Source organism: Pavona decussata, unplaced genomic scaffold, assembly GCF_977016875.1.
Source record: "Pavona decussata unplaced genomic scaffold, jaPavDecu1.1 SCAFFOLD_29, whole genome shotgun sequence".
Taxonomy (NCBI): Eukaryota; Metazoa; Cnidaria; class Anthozoa; order Scleractinia; family Agariciidae; genus Pavona; species Pavona decussata.
The window spans coordinates 1,656,981-1,676,109 of NW_028145452.1; the positions used below are offsets into that span (position 1 = coordinate 1,656,981).

Sequence of the window (19,129 nt, forward strand, 5' to 3'; positions counted from 1 at the left end):
ATGGAAATCCAATGTCCAATAATTTTTATAAAACATCGCTTCTGAAAAATTCATGAATTAGAAACTTTTGGCACTAGGAAAAGGATTTTAAGAACAAAATTGGAGGGATGTAGCTGTGACAGAAAGCGTCCAGTCGTGTTTTGAACTTTCCATACATTTGTCTGTATAGCGAACCAGCCGTGAACTGTTACTAAAAATAGTTCGCGGGAAAAAATACAGGGAAATGTATGGAAAGTTCAAAACACGACTGGACGCTTTCTGTCACAGCTACATCCCTCCAATTTTTTCCTTAAAATTCTCTTCCTAGTGCCGAAAGTTTTCAATTGATGAATTTTTCAGAAGCGATGTTTTATGAAAATTATTTGACATCGGATTTCCATACAAACACTGTTATTTCAAGCCTGTTTGCCTACCCGTCAAAATGGCGTCGAAAACCGCGATAAGGCCTATTCATTGAGGATATTGAATATTTTATAGCTTAAAGAAAAAGTAGGCTCGCTTTTCATCAACAAAAGTGGCAAATTCTAAAAGAGGCTTATTTGAGCTCTTTGCACACCAATATTTACATATTAGTTTTGTTTCCTCGTGTTTGATCCTTTAGTTAATTTAATCTAAGCCTGAAGTTTGTAATTTAAATTAGTATATTTCTGTTTCAACTGTTACTACAAATTTATGTATGTAATGTCAATCATGTAGGAGTTTGTATTATACTGTGTAGCAGGCATATATGAATAAAAAAATTATGGCAGCGCTTGAAGAGCGCTCGGGTATTGGTTTTCTTTACTTCCATCATCGCTTTCAAATCAGTTTTGATGGTCCAAACTTTGGTTTCGGTGATTTCGATACTGGGGTCCGTTTCTCGAAAGTCCCGGTAACTTATCGGGTCCGATAAGTATATTTTTGAATGTTTTTTCGCCGATTACACAGCGATTACAGACATGGTATTTGGCCAATGTTTTCATAGAATTATAAGATTTTAAAATTTAGTACTTAAAGCTAACAAAAATTGATTTCTGTTCAGAAACATTTATCACCAAAGACATTTATCGGGCCCGATAAGTTACCGGGGCATTCGAGAAAAGGACCCCTGCTCAGAATTTAATTCCTCGTTTCGGTTTCTACTCTTTCGGTCGTCTTCGATGGTTTCGTTTCGGTTGTTCATAGTTTCGATCGTCCGTTCCGTTCTGGTGTTTTTGGTTTTAGCAGGTGCAAAAATGCCCGATTTTGCATTCAAATAGAACAAGCACCCGATAATTTGAAGTTATCACCCGCCAGTTTTCGTCGTAAATTGAAAAAATATCCCTCGTAAACTTGCCGGAATAAGGCCGCGAGTTCCGCTCATTTCTGGGTGCTAAATTTTGCACCGTGGTAAGGAAAGGATCAAGAATTTACTTAGACAAAATATGAGGCTGAAAATCTCGAAACGTGGGGCACTGAATGTTGGCACTGAACAAAACAGAGCAAAAGTGAGTAATGCCGACTGACAAATTCGCTGGCTTAACGGCTCTGAAATCACAATTCTCCGTTTACAGGAAGAAAACTAGAATTATCATCTACAATTTGAACAGCTGAATAGTGAAACTCTGGTAATTACGAATCTGTTCCAGCGTCTTGAGTAAACGCTATAAATTTTTATGTGAAAACCAAGCAGATTCTGTGCGAAACAGTGATCACCTGAACACTATTTTCATCTAGACCGTCGCTGAATTTGTCCAAGTTTTCGTACTACTAATAGCATATATATGTGCATAATTATCACCACATGACCGCTGCTAAAAAGACGCCGGAGAGAATAATATTTTAAACGCAAGGAGCCAAAGTGGTAAGGAAAGTGCTTCAGTTATGCAGGTAAGAAAAATGCAATGTCTAGTCTCCGAAGGTACGGGAAAATTGTCGATATGTTTCTTTAATGGAAAACATAGAACATGATGTCCGTACAACGTCCAATGCAGCTCTAGGAACAATGTTACGATGTTATTGTTGCGATCAGTTTTTTGTCTAGCTCAATCAGGTACTAAATTCAAAACAGTGCGTACAAAAAAGAAAAAAAAATCCAAATCAAAAACGCAGATTTGTCGTGTTTTTAGAATTAAAACGATATTTCATCCAACGATCATTATCGCACAGACTTTTAATAAGAATCCTTTCAGTTCATTTTGCAAATGTCTGCCAGTCTCTGATAAAAATTAAACAACTGCGTTTCGTATGTAAATTCGAGAAATTTGCTGGTGGCAAAAGAGTTTTTCATGACAGTAACCTTAGAATCCCGTTGTCAAGGTATCCCAACTTTGACTTTAACAAACTGCCGTTATTTTTTCGTCAGTAACGTTGGCTACTTTAACAACAATAAAATATCATATACAGCGTGAGAACAGCTAACTTCATGCAAGCTCCTGGCGTGAAGTGTGCAATCACCCCTGAGGCCATTTTATGTATATCTTTTCAGTATGGAAAGTATAATCTTATTTTACGCAACTGTACAGTTCAATTATACGCAATCAAGGTTTGGCTTGCAAGGACAATAAGTCACCATTGATTGCACTGCAAATTCTCCTCAAGCCGCAAAACAACGTATTCATTCTCAGCACGGCTTATTTTGGTTATCTTTGGATTTTCTACGAGGACTCAGAGCGTTACGTTACGTTGAGGATAATTGTAAAATCAGTTTTCATTTCATTTCATTAGTTTTTAAAATTATTGTTCAGAGCCATAAGCAAACAAAACTAATTTTCATAAGAAAAGGTTTGCACTTAGCCTCGTTTTCATTATGAGGTTCAAAGCAACTCGGGAATGGCCTATAGACCTTTCTCACTCGGCGGCCATGTTGAGTCTCAGGAGAATAAAAAGCTTTGTTTTTACGGCTAGCCTCGCCCACACGCGAATTCAGTGCGAGGCTGGCCGTGCAAAAACGAAGCTTTTTATTCTCCTGAGACACAACATGGCCGCCGTAGAGTGTACATTTACGTTATAAAGTAAAATCACTTGAAGGGTATAAATACAGGCACATAGAATGTGCATGCCATATATAGGCCATCTACTAATTTTATCGTATCATGACCATTAAAATGAACAAAAACAGTCAATCAATTATAAACAATAACCAAATGAATGCTATGTATTATCGAAATTTCAAATAACAAAAAAATAGAGGTTAAACAGCCGATATTAACGACAAAACGTTCAAGTTCAGCTGAGGACTCGTTTGAGTACGCATTATCAGTTCCCGGATGTTCTATAAATGAGTATCTATACAAACCGTAACAATACTAATTACAATACAAAATAGCATGGCTAATTTAAAAACACCACTGTGCAGATATGGTGCAGTGTGTGAAAATAATACGTAATACGTGAGAAGCCTCATTCCTAGTAGTGCTTTGCGCGTGGTCAAATGTGACATCACTCGTTCAGCTATCAAACTCAAACCCAAGCCTCCGAAACGAAGCTCGGTGCGCTGTGGCCTGAGAACGAGGCTGAAACAGGGTGCATCAACACAAAAACAAACCAAGACTGCAGAAAACAACAAAGAATGCTGGTAATTAACGATGAATGGAAACTAAAAAGTAGAAGCATTCAATTGACAAAAGCTCTTTGTTCGGGGAGCGACCTTCGCTCCACATGCCACAGACGTTAGTGAATAGTTTCCTGCAGTAACGTTTATTATAGGCTGTACAAGTTTGTTACGACTTTTGAGTCTGTGAATGAAATCCTAAAGTGTGATGAATCGATTAAATATAAATATATACATTTATTAAGTGGGTACTTTTGAGTGGCGCCGTTTACTTAAATACTGAAGTGTGACCATTCAAATGAAAGCTACTAAGCAGTACTTTCTTGTGGTGTTGTTTATGAAGCTGTGCAAGGTGGTTCTAACTTTTGAGTTTGCTCATTCAAATGAAAGCTGTACAGAATTACTTTTTTGCGGTGCTGTATACATCTCGACCTTTTGCTCGGCTGAATTTTAACCTTTCAAACGAAATTTGCGTCATTTTTTTTCTCGTTCCTATATTTGAGAAAGAAATTTGTCTTCCTGCTCTACTTTAACCAGATTCGCCACTTTTTGAGAATAAAAGTTTAATACAGAGGTAATTTGGGGCAATGTATGACTACATGGGAAAAACAGATCTTAGCAAGGGCTACTGGAATCCAAAAAGAAACTTAGGGTAACCGCGCATTTTTCAGAGATAATTTCAAAAAAGCTCTAAGACACATAACAATGCACAGTTTTTTTTTGTCCAAACTGAAAGTAAATTACTTCTGAATAAATGCGTGGTTGTCACCAATTTTGTTTTTTGGATTTTAATTAACCTTGTTACGATCTTCTTCTGTATATTTATAAATCGCGCAAAAAACCTTTCAATTAGCAGGCACCGTCCTTAAGAAATCTTCGTTTGTAATGGCGAGCGCAACCTAGGGAGAGTGCCTAAACTACCGAGGGGGTCCTAGTGAGGGTACGCCTCCCCACTCCCGCTCCCCTCAGTAATTTAGACACTCTCCCCAGCTTGCGTCCGCCGTTATAACCCAAGATGGCGGGAGTTCGATCGAAGCGTTCGAGTCTCGAAAATCCCACGGAAAAGTATGGGACTGTGAACAGTCTAGGAGATGTCAGATCCTGTTCAGTACTAGGGTGACCCAATCTAAATTCTTGTAAGACTAGACTTCATCAAAAATGGATCGGATTCCTCTGATATTTCCGATGCCATGAATGTGTCTCACGATCGCAGTTGAGAAACGTGTGGACTTGTTGATATCAGCTCGCCGATTTTCTAGCTGTTCTTGTAATGACGTGACCCAAAACATGCTTGAGGACGGCCTGCAGTGTGACAAAAAATAAAAAAAAAATAGAAGTTGCTGGGGAGGTTTAGGCAAAACGACAAAAGCGACATGGAATATCACTAACCCAATCTTTTTTCACTGAACCAACAAGCGACAAAACCAAACCAATCGCCTGTTCCGGAGTTCAAATGGAGACTAAGGACGAGTTTTAAATTTTCATTTAATCAGAAATTACAGTCCATCACAAGAAATATCACATTAAAATTAGTCACTTTACCACGTTTGAAGTTCTGTGGTTAGCTGGCAACCAAGTAGAATGCTTTCAAAAATCGGAAAAATTAGAGACTGTATGGATTTGGGGTACGCGATCCTTTGTATGGAATTTGGGCGACCTTTGACAGGTCACGGTTATTACGCAGTGAAACATAACTTCGTAAACTTGTTTTGAATATTTAACTGATTATGGAAAATAAATCACCATCACTCAGAGCCTGCAGAATAGAACAAAAACAAAACAAAACAAAACTCACTGAGATATCATCATCCGGGGAGAACTGGTGACCACACTGGAACCAGTGACACGCTTCCACGATGCCTTGCTCCATCACGTGATATTCTATAACGTGACGTAATAAGACGGAGATTAGAAGAAAAATGGTTGTTCCTAGAATGGATACCCCAAAACAAGGCTGGACACCTTATGGTGTTTACACAATGTATATGAATACATTATGAAACACATATTTGAATTGCGAGTGAAGGATTGAGTAGAAGAAAGATCCTCGCAGTTAGTACGCAACTTAAGCAGTTGCGAAAAGAAAGCCTGAAAAAAATTCAGGGTTGAACGGGATTCAAACCCATGACCTCTGCGATGCCGATGCAGTGCTCTACCGACTGAGCTATCAAGCCAACTGGGAGCTGGTCATATTGTGAGTTCGTAATATACCCATGAAGGATGAATAAATGTATATGGATATATGAAACATATTTGAACTGCGGGTGAAAGATTAAATAAAAGAAAGATCCTCGCAGTTATTTACGCAACTAAAGCAGTTGCAATGCAGTATTCTCAATTGTACTAGCCCTGACTTAGAAGAGAACAGAAGACATTTGTTTGGAAGAGAAGGGAGAGAATAGAGCTTCATTTAGGGGTTTAAAAACTGATCTACACTATTTAGGTCTAAGCATTCCTTCAAAAACGGTTAGCTGTCACTAGTTGTCATTGCTAACTCTCTGCAATAACTAAAAGAAAAAATGCTATTTTCGTCAGGTAGTCTTCTTTGGTTTAATGGATGTGGATAAGAGATATTAAATGACCCAAGTTCAAGGCGCGCACTAATTTGATTTTTTAAACTTCTTTTACCATTTGAAGTAATATTTCTGTTGTGTAAATATCAAAAGGTGTCCAACCTTGTTTTGGAGTATCCATTCTAGTAACAACCGAAGAAGAGCAAACTAGCAAAACAAGGGCATTCGCGAATAAAGCGAAGATTGATTGTGCAGTGCCAAGCTCAAAACTTGAGAAATTAAATTCCCTATAATTTCATGGAAAATCAGTTGTCAGTTCAATCTGATTGTACACGCTCTTAATCTAAAATAATCCGGACTAATTTACGAAAATTACCAACAATAAAACCAACATGCGTCGCAAATTTAGTATTTTGTCACAATCTGTCACAACAAACTATCTAAAGAAACTGTGGCACTGCGTCGGTGGGTGTTTCATCAACAGAGTTGACAAGGTATATTGGCCAACGTACAGAGACGCAAGTGCTGACGTTTTAAGAGTTAGTTCTTCGGATTCGCTCAAGCGAAGGGCTTAGCGAACGAAACGACAGCACTAGAATCTCTTTACGGTGGCCAAATTACGTAATTAACTCTGTTGATAAAACCTAACATATGTTATACTCACCCTTGATGTGGTCCTTCAGGTGCGAGGCTATACCGAAGTTAAGTTTGCAGCTGTCCCACTGAAAGACATAGAAACGACCAAAAAGTGAGACGATATAAAGAGATACATTTCGTGTGGAGAGAGGAAAATTGGGAAAAAGAAAAACACGACTTAAGTTGCTAGACACGGGACTGTGTGCTGGTAGACATTTTGAATATTCCGAAAATAGATCAGTATTTGTATTCCAAAACCCTGAAAGAGGTCGATATTTGTCGGCGAATGGCGACACACACATTCACACAAGGTGCACTAGATCAACAGACATTGAGAACTCAACTACTGGACAAAATTCCTGATCGCTTCCAGATAAATTCTTGAGAACATGAGCAAGTGTCCCCTTAAGAGAGGTGTCCACAGTTATGGGAAGTTAAACATTGTATGTGGCTAAGAACATGACCGAGTGTCTGCTTAAGAAAGGTGTCTACTTATGGGAGGTTAAAAATGTAGTGTTTGTATGTGGCTAAGAACGTGACCAAGTGTCCGATTAAGAAAGGTGTCTACTTATGGGAGGTTAAAAATGTAGTGTTTGTATGGAGCTGAGACCATGACCAAGTGTCCACTTACAAGAGGTGCCCACTTATACGAGGTGAAAAATGTGTTTGTATGTGGCTAAGAACATGACCGAGTGTCCGCTTAAGAGAGGTGTCCGTTAATGGAGGTGCGATCGTAGTAGAGACTTTAGTTTGCCAACGAACTCTGAAAACTGTTCTCACCTTACAAGGATGGTAAACCCGTAAATCTAGTTTCGATGCGACGACGGATCCGTCTCGTCCCCCGCTAAATATCTGAAGGCCAAAAGAAACAATAGGGGATCAGTAAGAGCGCATGTATGTCCAGGGTGAATACTCTCGGCTAAAGTGAGCCTCCTCTGTTACAACATATTGACATTGAATTGTTGCAAATGATAGAGATTTAAAATTACGTTACGGCAAACGTAGAACCGCAGAAATGACCACGCCAACATGTTTACCCTATATTTGCCGCTCGCTGTTTTCAGTTTCTCATGCAGTAAAATTGAGTAGTCTTCCTTCAGCATCAAAGGACAGAATTATTTTGCACAAGAAAACATAAACGCGAATCTCACGTTTGCCGTAAACGCGATTCTAAATCGTTCTAATATCATATTTCCAAATTTAAGTTGTAAAAGTGGAAGCGACATCTCTGTACCGGTTGACTCAAAACGTCCCGCGCCCCGCCATTTTGGATTTTATGACGTCATACGTTTGCCACTACTGTCAGAAAGCAGAAGCTGTTTTGTGTGAAATAATACGGCAACCATAGGACGTCATGAAGTCCAAAATGGCAGCACGTGAGAATTCACACCGAAAAAAGACAACGATGAAATCCCGTTTTGTTCGATGATGTAACCTTATTTCCATGCGAAATTTGAAACTACAATGTATTTTCAACAATTTGACTTCAATTTGTTTCAAGAGTAGAGATTGTTTTTAAAGTTTTGTCGCTAGAGTAAACAAACTTGGAAGTTAACGTTAGCTTTATATTGTACTTACCCGTCCATTACTGACAAGAACGGAAAATATCATGTCCATTTGGCCACCATAAACTTGAAGAAGATCACCAGTCTGAAGGACAACAGAAACAAACGGATATTTGACAATGAATCCTCTGAAAGTAGGGGAATGTAGAACGACTTTTTCAACTTCTAAACTTCTCGTAACCGTTGTGTTAAGCGATTACTTGAAACTCGTTGTTTTTGACTTGGAGCGATGCTCACGAGAGACGCGAATCCAAGAACAAAAGAAATCCTTCTATCCAATCACAACACACGTAAACATCCCAACAAACCAATTAGAATTCGAATTAAATCAATGCACCGTAAGCGCGCGAAAAAAGAACATTGAACTGTCACGGTCTCTTTTTAGTACAACTCTCAGTAGGTTGAATAGGCAGGGCGTGTACAGTTCACAAGACAGTAAAACCAAGCCAAGCCAGAATTGTTTGGGACATTCAATACGCCATTCATTTGTTGTGAGGGTCATTACGAAAGCGAGGCTACGTGCAAAGCTTTTCACATGAAAATTAGTTTTGTTTGCATATGAATGAAAACTAATTTTCATAAATGTAAAGACTTTGTATTTAGCCTCACTTTCGTGATGAGTTTTAAAGCAACTCGGATATGGCCTATTGATAACCACTCTAGAAGACAACCTCAAACATACCGTTAAGTCAAAGCAGCGAATGAGTTTGTCCAAGCACGACGTCACTAGCACTCTACCAACAATCTGAAGACCGCTGACACTTCTCGTGTGGCCATCAAAGCTACGTAAGAGTTCTCCAGTCTGTCAATCAACAAAAAACAAAAACGCAGGGCTGTTAAATTATTGTCACACGTATTAAATACTTATGTTCAGAAACACGTCTAACCCTGAATTTGGGTACTTTATATAACACAGACCTTTTTGTGGTCTTTTTTTATATTATTTTTTTATGACTTCATGTTTGACACAATTACTTGTGTTTTAGTAAGAATTAAGGTTAGGGGACACCTTGTGATGTATGTCATGGAGTTCATGCATCTCATTAGTGTACATTTCTGGACATATCTCGTATTCAAACATAACTGATAAAAACAACAATAACAACTCGTGTGCGATATAAACTTTTTATAGAGTGTGTTCACGGCAGCCATATTGGAGGAGCGAAACAATAGAATGATTTTCCTTTAGGAAATAAATTCTCTTTTTATGCAAATATCTTTTATTGCTTGGTTCCTAAAAGATGGCCGCCATGAACACGCTCTATAGATGGTTTACATTGCCGCCATGCTGGTAGACAAAACAAAAGAAAATTTGCTCACATAATTTGCATAGAAATGGCAGTTAACTCCCAGAGGAGAAAAATCTTATTGTTCATGTCCACCAACATGGCCGCCATGACGTCACATGCAACCTATGAATTAGCTGATAAGCTCGCGTTTAACTTACGTTCAAATTATGAGCCTGCACTTTCATGTCAGCAGATCCACTGTACACAATATTATCCACAACCTGAAAAAGCAACATGAAAGGCCATAACGCCCATCTGCTCACACACAAAGGATTGGCCAACATAACCCTTTAACCCCTAATATCAACGAACAAATTCTCCTATCTTGTCCCCATACTTTTCTTATAAAAGTACTGGGGAAAGGTTGTTAAAATATCAAGAAAATTCACATTGGGTGATCATATCCTTAATTCTCATGACCTCAAGGGTTGAATGGGCATCGATGTTACAAGGAGAAATTTGATGCTGATCTTTGTTAGGGCTTGAAGGTTTAAGGGCTAAGAAAATGTATGAAAGAGTATGAAAAAATTTGATGTGAAAAACATACCTGCAGGCATAAGATCGTCATGCTGTGATCACTAATCGTTCGAATAAGCAGGCCAGACTGAGATTAAAAAAAAAAAGAAAAAGAAAAAGAAAATTAGAATGTTACGAGCACTTTAAGCGATCCTTAGGGTGATTCCCTCGAAATAAAAGTTGCCGTGAAATTTTTCTCAAACTATCTGCGATTGTGTACTATATTGTGCAATAAAAAAGAAAGGTGACCGGGCCAGCGAAAGAGCTATCACCCACTCAAGTTACCTCATTATAATGCTTGTAATATTCGCTTTCAAAAACGAGTCTATTTGATCAGTTCTTGCCACATTTGGTGGTAACAGAAGATACATGGATAAAGCAGAACTTAGGAAAACGTTACATATAGAATCTATGAATCATAAGTAGCAATTAAAGATAAATTTCTTGGCAGGGGAGCACAATATGAAGCAGTATTGCCCAAACCGTTTCTTGCGTGCGTGTTCTCAGTATTACTATTTTATGCAGCGAGTGGCGGGAAAGAAAATCTCTGGAATTAGATTATAAAATGATCTAATTTTTAATAATTAACATGATTCCACGAAAACGACCAAGAAATGTTACTAGATCTTGCTATTTCATTTTGCAAGTTAAACCAAAAAACGATTTAATGGCCGCTTTTTCTCGGTACAAGAACTCATTTCTTGAGCGTATTGTTTTGATCAGCAACCCCAAGGGCGTATAAGTGTAACGTTTGTGGCGTTTGATGTTTTCCAAAGAAATTTGACGTTATTCTGTGGTTCTAACAATTTCGCCGAAATTTAAGGCCAAATTGTCGCAGTAGTGAGGATTTGTTTCTAAGACGCAAGGTACCTTGTAGTCCCTAATGGTGATAGTCGAGTCAAATGAACCGCAGCACAGCAGCTTCCGTTGTCCCTCAGTGGCTGAGGTCAGGCAACTCACTCCGCGAGGCTCGTGACAGTGCAATCGCTCAAGCAATTTGTTAGCCTGCGAAACAAAAAGAACAATGGTGAGGACGTGTAAAGGAATCCCTTGCAAGAAGAGCCAAGGTGGCGGCTTGCTATCCGCAGTCTTGTCATTTTACTCTGGCGCCAAAGCTTGGATTAGGCAAATCTTCTAATATAAAATTTTAATTTTCTTGAGAGCTTAAGGACGGCGCCTACTTTTGTTACTGCGCATACGTTCTGTGCATCTCGAGATACTCGGATTTGTGATTTATGTGTGGTGCCTACTAATACAGGGATATTTTTGCGCGGTTTAAAACGAAGAAAGCAGAACTTAGCAAGTGATCTTGGTATCCAAATGGAAAATTGGAGGTAACCATGCATTTTTCAGAGATAATAAAGCGTCAATTTGAAAAAACAAAAAACAAAACAAAAGAAAGAAAACCTACCATACATTACTTTGTATTTTACTGCTTTAAAGAACAATTGTTGTTGAATTATCTCTAGATCTTTATTTTGTCATTTTCTCCCCGACACATGAACTATATCGCAGGATACCTGTTGACTACGGACGACGAATATCCAATGCCCCATGACCATATTTTTGGGCAGTGTTACAGTGCGTTGAATAATAACACGCAACGGCTTTCATCTGAATGGTAACTCTTCGGGACATCATTCACGGACTCAAAAGTCATAATATTACTTAAACGTACAGCCTAATAAACGGTATATCAGGAAAGTACTCCTCACTAGCTTTGAGTGGAGGAACATAAACGTCACAAGCACCTTGAACAGCATGATAAACAGTACTAAAGGAATGCACCACTCAACAGAATTCAACTTCAACAATTCCACTTCAATATTTCATTTACATAATTTTATTCACAGTCAAGTTAGAGCCACCTTGTACAGCATGAACGCCACAGATAAAAGTACTGCTAAGTAACTTTCATTTGAATGGTCACACTTTAGGATTTCATTCACAGACTCAAAAGTTAGAATCACCTTGTATAGCATACAACATACTAGTATGTTTTTGTATATTTCATTTCAATGTTCATGCCATCTACGGTAATTCAAATCAGCGGTGTTTGTCTCAGCTGACGTGACACCAGTCCAAAGGGCAAAAATGAATTGAAACTCGATCAACGGATGTTCCTTCATGATGAAGATTTGCCGCTTTTATATTTTATTTTAGGAACCGGAAGCGTAAAAACGTTAAGCCTTCGTCACAATTTAATCTGAATTTCTGAGGCGGGTATTGTCTTTCCAAACAGATACTCCACAGAAACAAACCAAAAGGTACGTCTCCGTGTTCATTATCTTTGGCTGGGGATTGCAAACTTGAAAAATTTGGCCATAGTTTTTTCAAGTTATTCCAGTGTAGTTTGGAGAAATTGCTTAAAACTGAAGTTTGTTTTTCCCAGGAGAAATCATCATTTAACATTTCCTCGGGGCTCAAAGATCAACTTGATACCAGAGTTTTGACAAAACAGAGGTTAAACATTGCTCACTGCACGTCAATCAGTATACCAACCAATTATCAAACGCACGCACATTTATCTTCAACGTCTAGGAAGAATAAACGCTGCTAAACTTCAAAACATATAACATTTGCCAAGTCACGGGGAAAAACCGCTCGGGATTCTTCCAAGCCGGCCAAGGTTACTGCATGCAAGTAAGTAAAGGTCAAGTTAATTAGAGAGATTTAGCTTGGCGTTTACGGCTAACGCCAAACGGGAAACATCAAGCCGTTGTTTGTTCTAAAATGCATAAACTTGTGTTTCTCGTACTCACTTCTCTCTTTTTCGTGTTTGCTCGATAGCTGTCGCCGACTGGGTGGAGATAAGCTTAAACCAAAAAAGCTTCATTGTTTTTCATCAAAGAGAGAATTTCAGCCTGTCGTTTGCCGTTTGCCGTATTAAAACGCGATGCTAAATCTCTCTATAATCAATCTAAAGTACACACTAAACAAATTAATGCATCTTCTCATCGAATACAAGGATCATACATTACGAAAAGAATTAAGACGCCATGCAGCCAGCCTAGAACTGCCGAAGTTCACGAAAATCTGCTGTGTATAGAATCTCTCGGCTGAGGCCATCAATTTTGTGAAATTTTGGCTGAATAGTTTACAGACAGTTAAAAAATCTAAATCACTGTCATCTGAAAAAGGTGAAAAGAGACGTCTAAGCTTGAATCGAACGTCTAAATACGTATGAGGCTAAACATGTAATGACAAACACGAGAGACGAGAATTAAAACTGCTTCTCTAGAAAAAGAAAACACGAGAAGTTACGTGACCAAGTCTGGTATGTCGATATCCCTGGAAAGACGCCAATTTTCGAGGGATTAACCTTTTTGCACATGGCCCCGGCTAAACACAAAACACGCAAGTAAACGAGACGACAGTGTTTACTCGGGCTTCGCTTGAGAAAATGTAGTTTTTGTTAAAAAAAAAAAAAAAGCAGGGTTTTTAACTCTTATCAATTGTGGCGCCTATGTTCGAGTCCTTTCTTTTAGATGGAAGGGTAAACTACATACGTGAGGTCATATGAAGCTAAACATATAATGAGAAACACATACGAGAGACGAGAATAAGACTTCCTTTCTTGAAAATAAAACACGAAGGGTTACGTAACTAAGTCTGGTATGGAAAATGTAGTTTTTCTTAAAAAAAAAAAAAGCAGGCTTTTAAACTCTTATCAATTGTGGCGCTAATTTCCCAGCCCTTTCTTTTAGATGGGAGGGTTTTCAGTACTGCTCCGCACTTTCACGTCAGCTCTGGTAGCCCCGAAATCTACGCTCGCATTATCTCGTGTCACCTCAGGCCTAGTGCTGTTCAGAGCATAGTTACTGTCATTGGAAACTTGGCCACGCGCCAGTAGTCAGCGCAAGTGGCAGCTGTCATTTAATCTGTGTACAGTACTTCTCACGCAAGGTAAACTAAGTGCTAATCAACATTAAAGTTATTCTACCGGACACTAGAATGCACACGGGTCATAATTTAGAAGAAAAACGCTTTTAACAAGAAACTTCAAGGGCACGCTTGCCGCAATTGTTAGAGGCATTTCTCGTCTTTCTCGGCAGCAAACGGCGTCAGCTTGATGGAGAATACAAGGCCAGAGGAAAAGTGTGAAGTCATCTCGGCCGCAGAGAACAAGAAACGTGAAGACCGGTTCCAAATCCAAAGCGAACCACCTAAAGATGGAGGATGGAGGTGGGTTGTTTGCTTGGGAGCTCTGACTGTGAATTTCCTGACGGTTGGACAACAGAACTCGGCTGGAGTACTGTACTCGGCTGTGTTAAACGAGTATTCCACGCAAAGGGGAGAAACGGGTGAGAAAAGAGAGTATTGTTTTTTTTAGAAAATCTAGTTCATTCTGTGACCTTGATACACGTGTATAACATACCAACAATGATCAAAGCTTACATATAAGGTGGCATGACTGAATTAAAATCAAGGACTAAACAACCAGACCTATACAACATGCTAGACAACATCACAGAAAAGTACTGCTCAACACTTTCCATTGAATGGCTAAACGTCATTTATACACAGCTTAGTCAGCATAAAAAAAAAAGAATAAAAAAAAAAATAAAAAAAAAAAACAAAACAGCACGACAGGAAGGCACTGCTCAGTAGTTTTTATTTGAATGGTCACATTTAAGGATTCCATTCACAGATTCAAAAGTTAGAACCATCTTGTACAGCATAATAAACAGCACCACAGGAAAGTACTGCTCAGTAGCTTTCATTTGAATGGTCACACTTTAGGATTTCATCCACAGACTCAAAAGTTAGAACCACCTTGTGGGGCATAATAAACAGCACTACAGGAAAGTACTGCCCAGTAGCTTTCATTTGCAAGTACACCCTGTAGGATTGTACCCACAGACTTGGTCGTTATGACCACCTCGAGCAGAATGTTGGAACAGTACTAAAGGAAAGTAATGCTCGGTAGGTTTCCGTGCAATTGGTCACTTTATAGACTCATTCATACGAACCGTAGCACTGTAAAGTACCATTTGATAGCTTTGATTGGTTTTGGGTTTAGGATTACAACCAGAAAGTGGAAGATAAATAGATAGATGGTTTATTGAAAATAGATATGCAGCCTGAGGGATGAATTGCGTAGTTTAAAACTATCTAATCAACAATAAAGTATTTACAACGAAACGATATAGCAAATATACATGTAATGTGATAGTAGATGGAAACAAATCAAATAAATGAATAAGATTTAAAGGGGAAGTATCACGAAAATCTGATGTCATTTCAAAACCCAAACATGTTTGTCTGACAACAGAAACAAAAAATAATTGTCTAGGTTTGTTATAAATTATCACCCCACCACAATAAAACTGTCGATTAGTGCCTCTAGCCAGAGATAGAGTAGGTCGGAATGGATTGAAACTTGAAAAATGTTAGGCTAAAGTTTTTCAAGTTCTCTCATTTTTGTTTCCAAAATACGCTAGAACAGATCACGAGTTGTTCCTTTCAAGAACTGAGTTGATTTCTCTCCTCTCGTTGCTCTAGAATTATTTTGTAGCAAAGTTAAGGTCTTATTTTACCATTTTTTTTTAAAAAAAGGTCAAAAACCCTATGATACTTCCCCTTTAAAATTACTACGAAGAAAACTTGTTATGTATACATGAGCTCATTATAAATGTGTTCTTGAAACGGTCGGTTTTCCAGTTCGGAATGGAGAAGCGCCAATTACGTGTTTAAGGAGCACCATCACGGCAAGTTTGCTGCATTTTGGTCAAAACTGCTCAAGCATTTGACGAAAAATCTTTTTGCTAACATGAAATTGCTCTCAGAAAACGGGAAAAAAATATTAACTTAAAGGGGAAGTATCATGGGTTTTTCTTTTATATCTTTTGTTAAAAATGATGAAATACGGCCTTCAATCAGCTGCCAAATAATTCTAGAATGACGAGAGGAAAGAAATCAACTCAATTCTTGAAAGCAACAACTCGTGATCTGTTCTAACGCATTTTGGAAACAAAAATGCGAGAACTTGAAAAACATTAGCCTAACATTTTTCAAGTTTCAATCCACTCTGACCTACTTTGTCTCTGGCCAGAGGCACTAATCGACAGTTTTATTGCACTGGGGTGATAATTTATAACAAACTTGGAGCACTCGGAATTTCTTTTTTCCGAGTATGCCTGCGTCACTTTCTTGAATAATCATCATTCTCATTCATTCACCAGGCTGGAGATATACCATCACATTTCTCTCATATACCACACGTTCGACATTCAAATCCTAGCAGTATGCAGGATGTTTGTCCCATGAACCTAGTTTAATGGCCTTAGCTCCCACGAGTCTCCTGTAGCTCAGTGGTAGAGCATCCGAACTAGTAATCGGAAGGTCTTAGGTTCGACTCCTGATAGGAGCACTCGGAATTTCTTTTTTCCGAGTATGCCTGCGTCACTTTCTTGAATAATCATCATTCTCAAACTTGACAATTATTTCATTGTTCCTGCTGACAGACAAACATTTTTGGGTTTTGAAATGACAGCAAATTTGCGTGATACTTCCCCTTTAAGTGATTTCGCCAAAGAAGAACTAGTTACAATTAGTTTTGTAGCGACTTCTCTAACATACACAAGAACATGAAAAAACAGGCCAATTTTTTTTTTCCATCCAAGCCATCCGCAGCCAGACATAACTAATAATAGTTTCTGGTCACTAGTAGGGTTATTGTTAACAAAACTGAACCATTATTTTAATGATTCTATCGATTGAAGTATAGTTTTTGGCTATTCAGAGTAACATTTAAATAGGTGACACTCTTCCTTTAGCCCTTTAAGCCCTAACAATGATCAGCATCAAATTTCTCCTTGTAATATCAATGCTTGCTCAACCCCTGAGGTCATGAGAATTAAGGACATGATCACCCGAGGTGAATTTTCTTGATATTTTAATAATTTCTCCGTAGTACTTTTATAAGGAAAGTATGAGGACAAGATAGCAGAATTTGTTCTTTGATAATAGAGATTAAACGCTTCGTGATTGGTAGCGGGCAACAACTTGTTTCTTATCCTCCTGACTAATGAACGAAAAAATCTTTAAAATCTACTTTGTTTTGTTGCTAGCCTGGGTGTTTTCTCTAGCCTCAAGCATGATGTATCTGTTCGCTGGTGTTGGCACCTTTCTGGCTGAACGATATGGAAGCCGTACAGTGGTGATTGTTGCCTCATTTGTCTCCGCCTCAGGCCTCCTCGCCAGCTCCTTTGTAACCTCCCTTTTACCACTTTGTGCGACCTATGGCGTCATTTGGGGACTGGGGGCAAGTCTTGGTTTATTTCCCTCGATTGTAATCCTGACGAAGTACTTCAGAAAGCGCCTGGCCCTGGCATCTGGGATAGCGCTTGCTGGGGCCGCTTTAGGAAGCCTTGTCTATGGTCCTCTGATAGAAGCACTATCGTCGAAATACGGCATTGCAGTTTCATTCCGGATCCTGGCTAGTTTCCAGGGTATGATGTTCCTGAGTGCCTTGTCCTTTCGCCCAAGACAGGAACAGAAAGCTTACATCAGAGGCCAAAGAACATGTGACTGCAGTGTTTTTAGGAACAGGGGTTTCGCGATCTGGGTTGCAGCACTCTGTACGTTTATGCTGGTGTTTCTAGTGCCTTTTGTTCATTTGGTAAGTTGAATGGTTAAATGATAAAACATTTTCGTAGCACAAACTTTCAAGTTGAAATATGCCACACTTGCGGATAGAACGAAGGCTGCAACCAAACCATTTAGGATCTCTATACATCCAAACCTATACTCGATATCATCGATACTTAAATACTCGATACTAAATACTCGACACTCCGATACTAAAATATCGATACTCAGCACCGGTTTCGACCTCATGAGTTTACACTTGACAAGTGACCACTTGTCAAAAATAGAAAAAAAAAACAAAAAGGAAAAAAATTCGTCACCTCTGCATGCATTAGGTGCACATGTTTTTCATAGCGTGGAGGAAGGAGGGGCGGGAAGGGGGGGACATCCAGCCCAACACCCCCCTCCCCCCCATGAATGTAAATGAACAGAATTCGAACAGGGAACAAAAGCGAGGCGGTGTAAAAGAAATACAAGATAGAAACGAAAAGAAGAAAGAAACTACTCTCTTTTCTCGTCCTTCAAACATTTTGTTCCTTCTCATTTTCATCTTGATCTTGTAAATGACTTACACACAAGAAAGTAACCATTTATAATTTTACTCTCCTTCAGGTTCGCTTTGCTGAAGACAGAGGAGTGCCTCAATCCAGGGCTTCTTTTCTAACTGGTTACTTGGCCATTGGCTGTCTCGTTGGAAGCTTAGTATTTGGACTTGCATGCGATAAATTAAACCGAGTCAAGATCTGCCAGCTGACTCTTCTCTCAATCGCAATCTCATCCTGCCTTGTAACCCTAACAATCAAATACGACTGGATTTGCGTGTACGCGGTTGCGTTCGGCTTCCTTGACGGCGGCTATGAAATGTTAGTGCCCGTAATCACGCGCGATCTCGTGGGTCCACGCAAAGTCGCGCGAGCCATAGGCTTGCTTTACTGTGTAATGGCGTTCCCTAAGACGCTTGGACCGCCCATCGCAGGTTCGCTGTTCGACAGATTTAATGACTACAGCGCTTCATTTTACCTCACGGGTGCAGTGACGATCTTATCTACAGCCATTATGTTTCTTTTAAACTGGGTTCCACTTGACAAAGGCATCCAAGAAGAGGAAGAAATTGCGATGCCATCTTCCAAGTCTGACGCCATTCCCTTGAACAGAGATGACCGCGACGGCCTGAGACAGGGTTTAATGGTGGTAACCGCTGACGGTTTGCAAGCGCAGCGATACGGTTCTAAGATATGGTTTCCATATTACTTTGTGGAAAGCAACGGAGAGTGTGTATACCTAGAGAAACTGACTGTAGTTTGATTCACTTTAAACTGGTCTCTTTCCTTCTATGATACGTGTGCCAAAATGCTTTTGGCACCAATTTCGACACTAGGCATCAAACAGGATTGCCGTATACTACTTATTATTATTTATTTATTTTTTGTCGGAAATAGTGTGAAAATGATTGATGTATCAATTTATAAACGGGGAAACGCAATCGAAATTAATTTGGCTCAGACA

General features: G+C 39.1%; 2 protein-coding genes across 3 annotated transcripts in view; one reads left to right on the forward strand and one right to left on the reverse strand.

Moving 5' to 3' along the window:
- Positions 1-1,772: 1,772 nt before the first annotated feature.
- LOC146484876 (monocarboxylate transporter 10-like) lies at positions 1,773-19,086 on the forward strand. 2 transcript variants are annotated; one of them, XM_085104377.1, is made up of 5 exons: positions 1,773-1,848; positions 12,572-12,673; positions 14,086-14,334; positions 17,104-17,654; positions 18,236-19,086. In XM_085104377.1, exons 3-5 carry the CDS (start codon positions 14,103-14,105, stop codon positions 18,926-18,928), a joined length of 1,476 nt encoding a protein of 491 aa, XP_084960503.1. In that variant the 5' UTR covers positions 1,773-1,848; positions 12,572-12,673; positions 14,086-14,102; the 3' UTR covers positions 18,929-19,086. The 2 variants fall into 2 exon arrangements, with proteins under 2 accessions (XP_084960503.1, XP_084960504.1); XM_085104378.1 differs by lacking the exon at positions 12,572-12,673 and having other exon boundaries at positions 1,830-1,848.
- The window catches only part of LOC146484877 (uncharacterized), a 34,698-nt gene continuing 18,654 nt past the window's right edge, over positions 3,086-19,129 (reverse strand). Inside the window, exons 12-20 of the mRNA XM_085104373.1 lie at positions 10,901-11,035; positions 10,062-10,118; positions 9,673-9,735; positions 8,908-9,027; positions 8,239-8,310; positions 7,441-7,512; positions 6,689-6,746; positions 5,307-5,392; positions 3,086-4,813 (exon numbers count right to left, since the gene is read on the reverse strand). Coding sequence (XP_084960499.1) covers positions 4,751-4,813; positions 5,307-5,392; positions 6,689-6,746; positions 7,441-7,512; positions 8,239-8,310; positions 8,908-9,027; positions 9,673-9,735; positions 10,062-10,118; positions 10,901-11,035 — 726 coding nt within the window. The 3' untranslated portion in view covers positions 3,086-4,750. The remainder of the gene's footprint in view (positions 4,814-5,306; positions 5,393-6,688; positions 6,747-7,440; positions 7,513-8,238; positions 8,311-8,907; positions 9,028-9,672; positions 9,736-10,061; positions 10,119-10,900; positions 11,036-19,129) is intronic.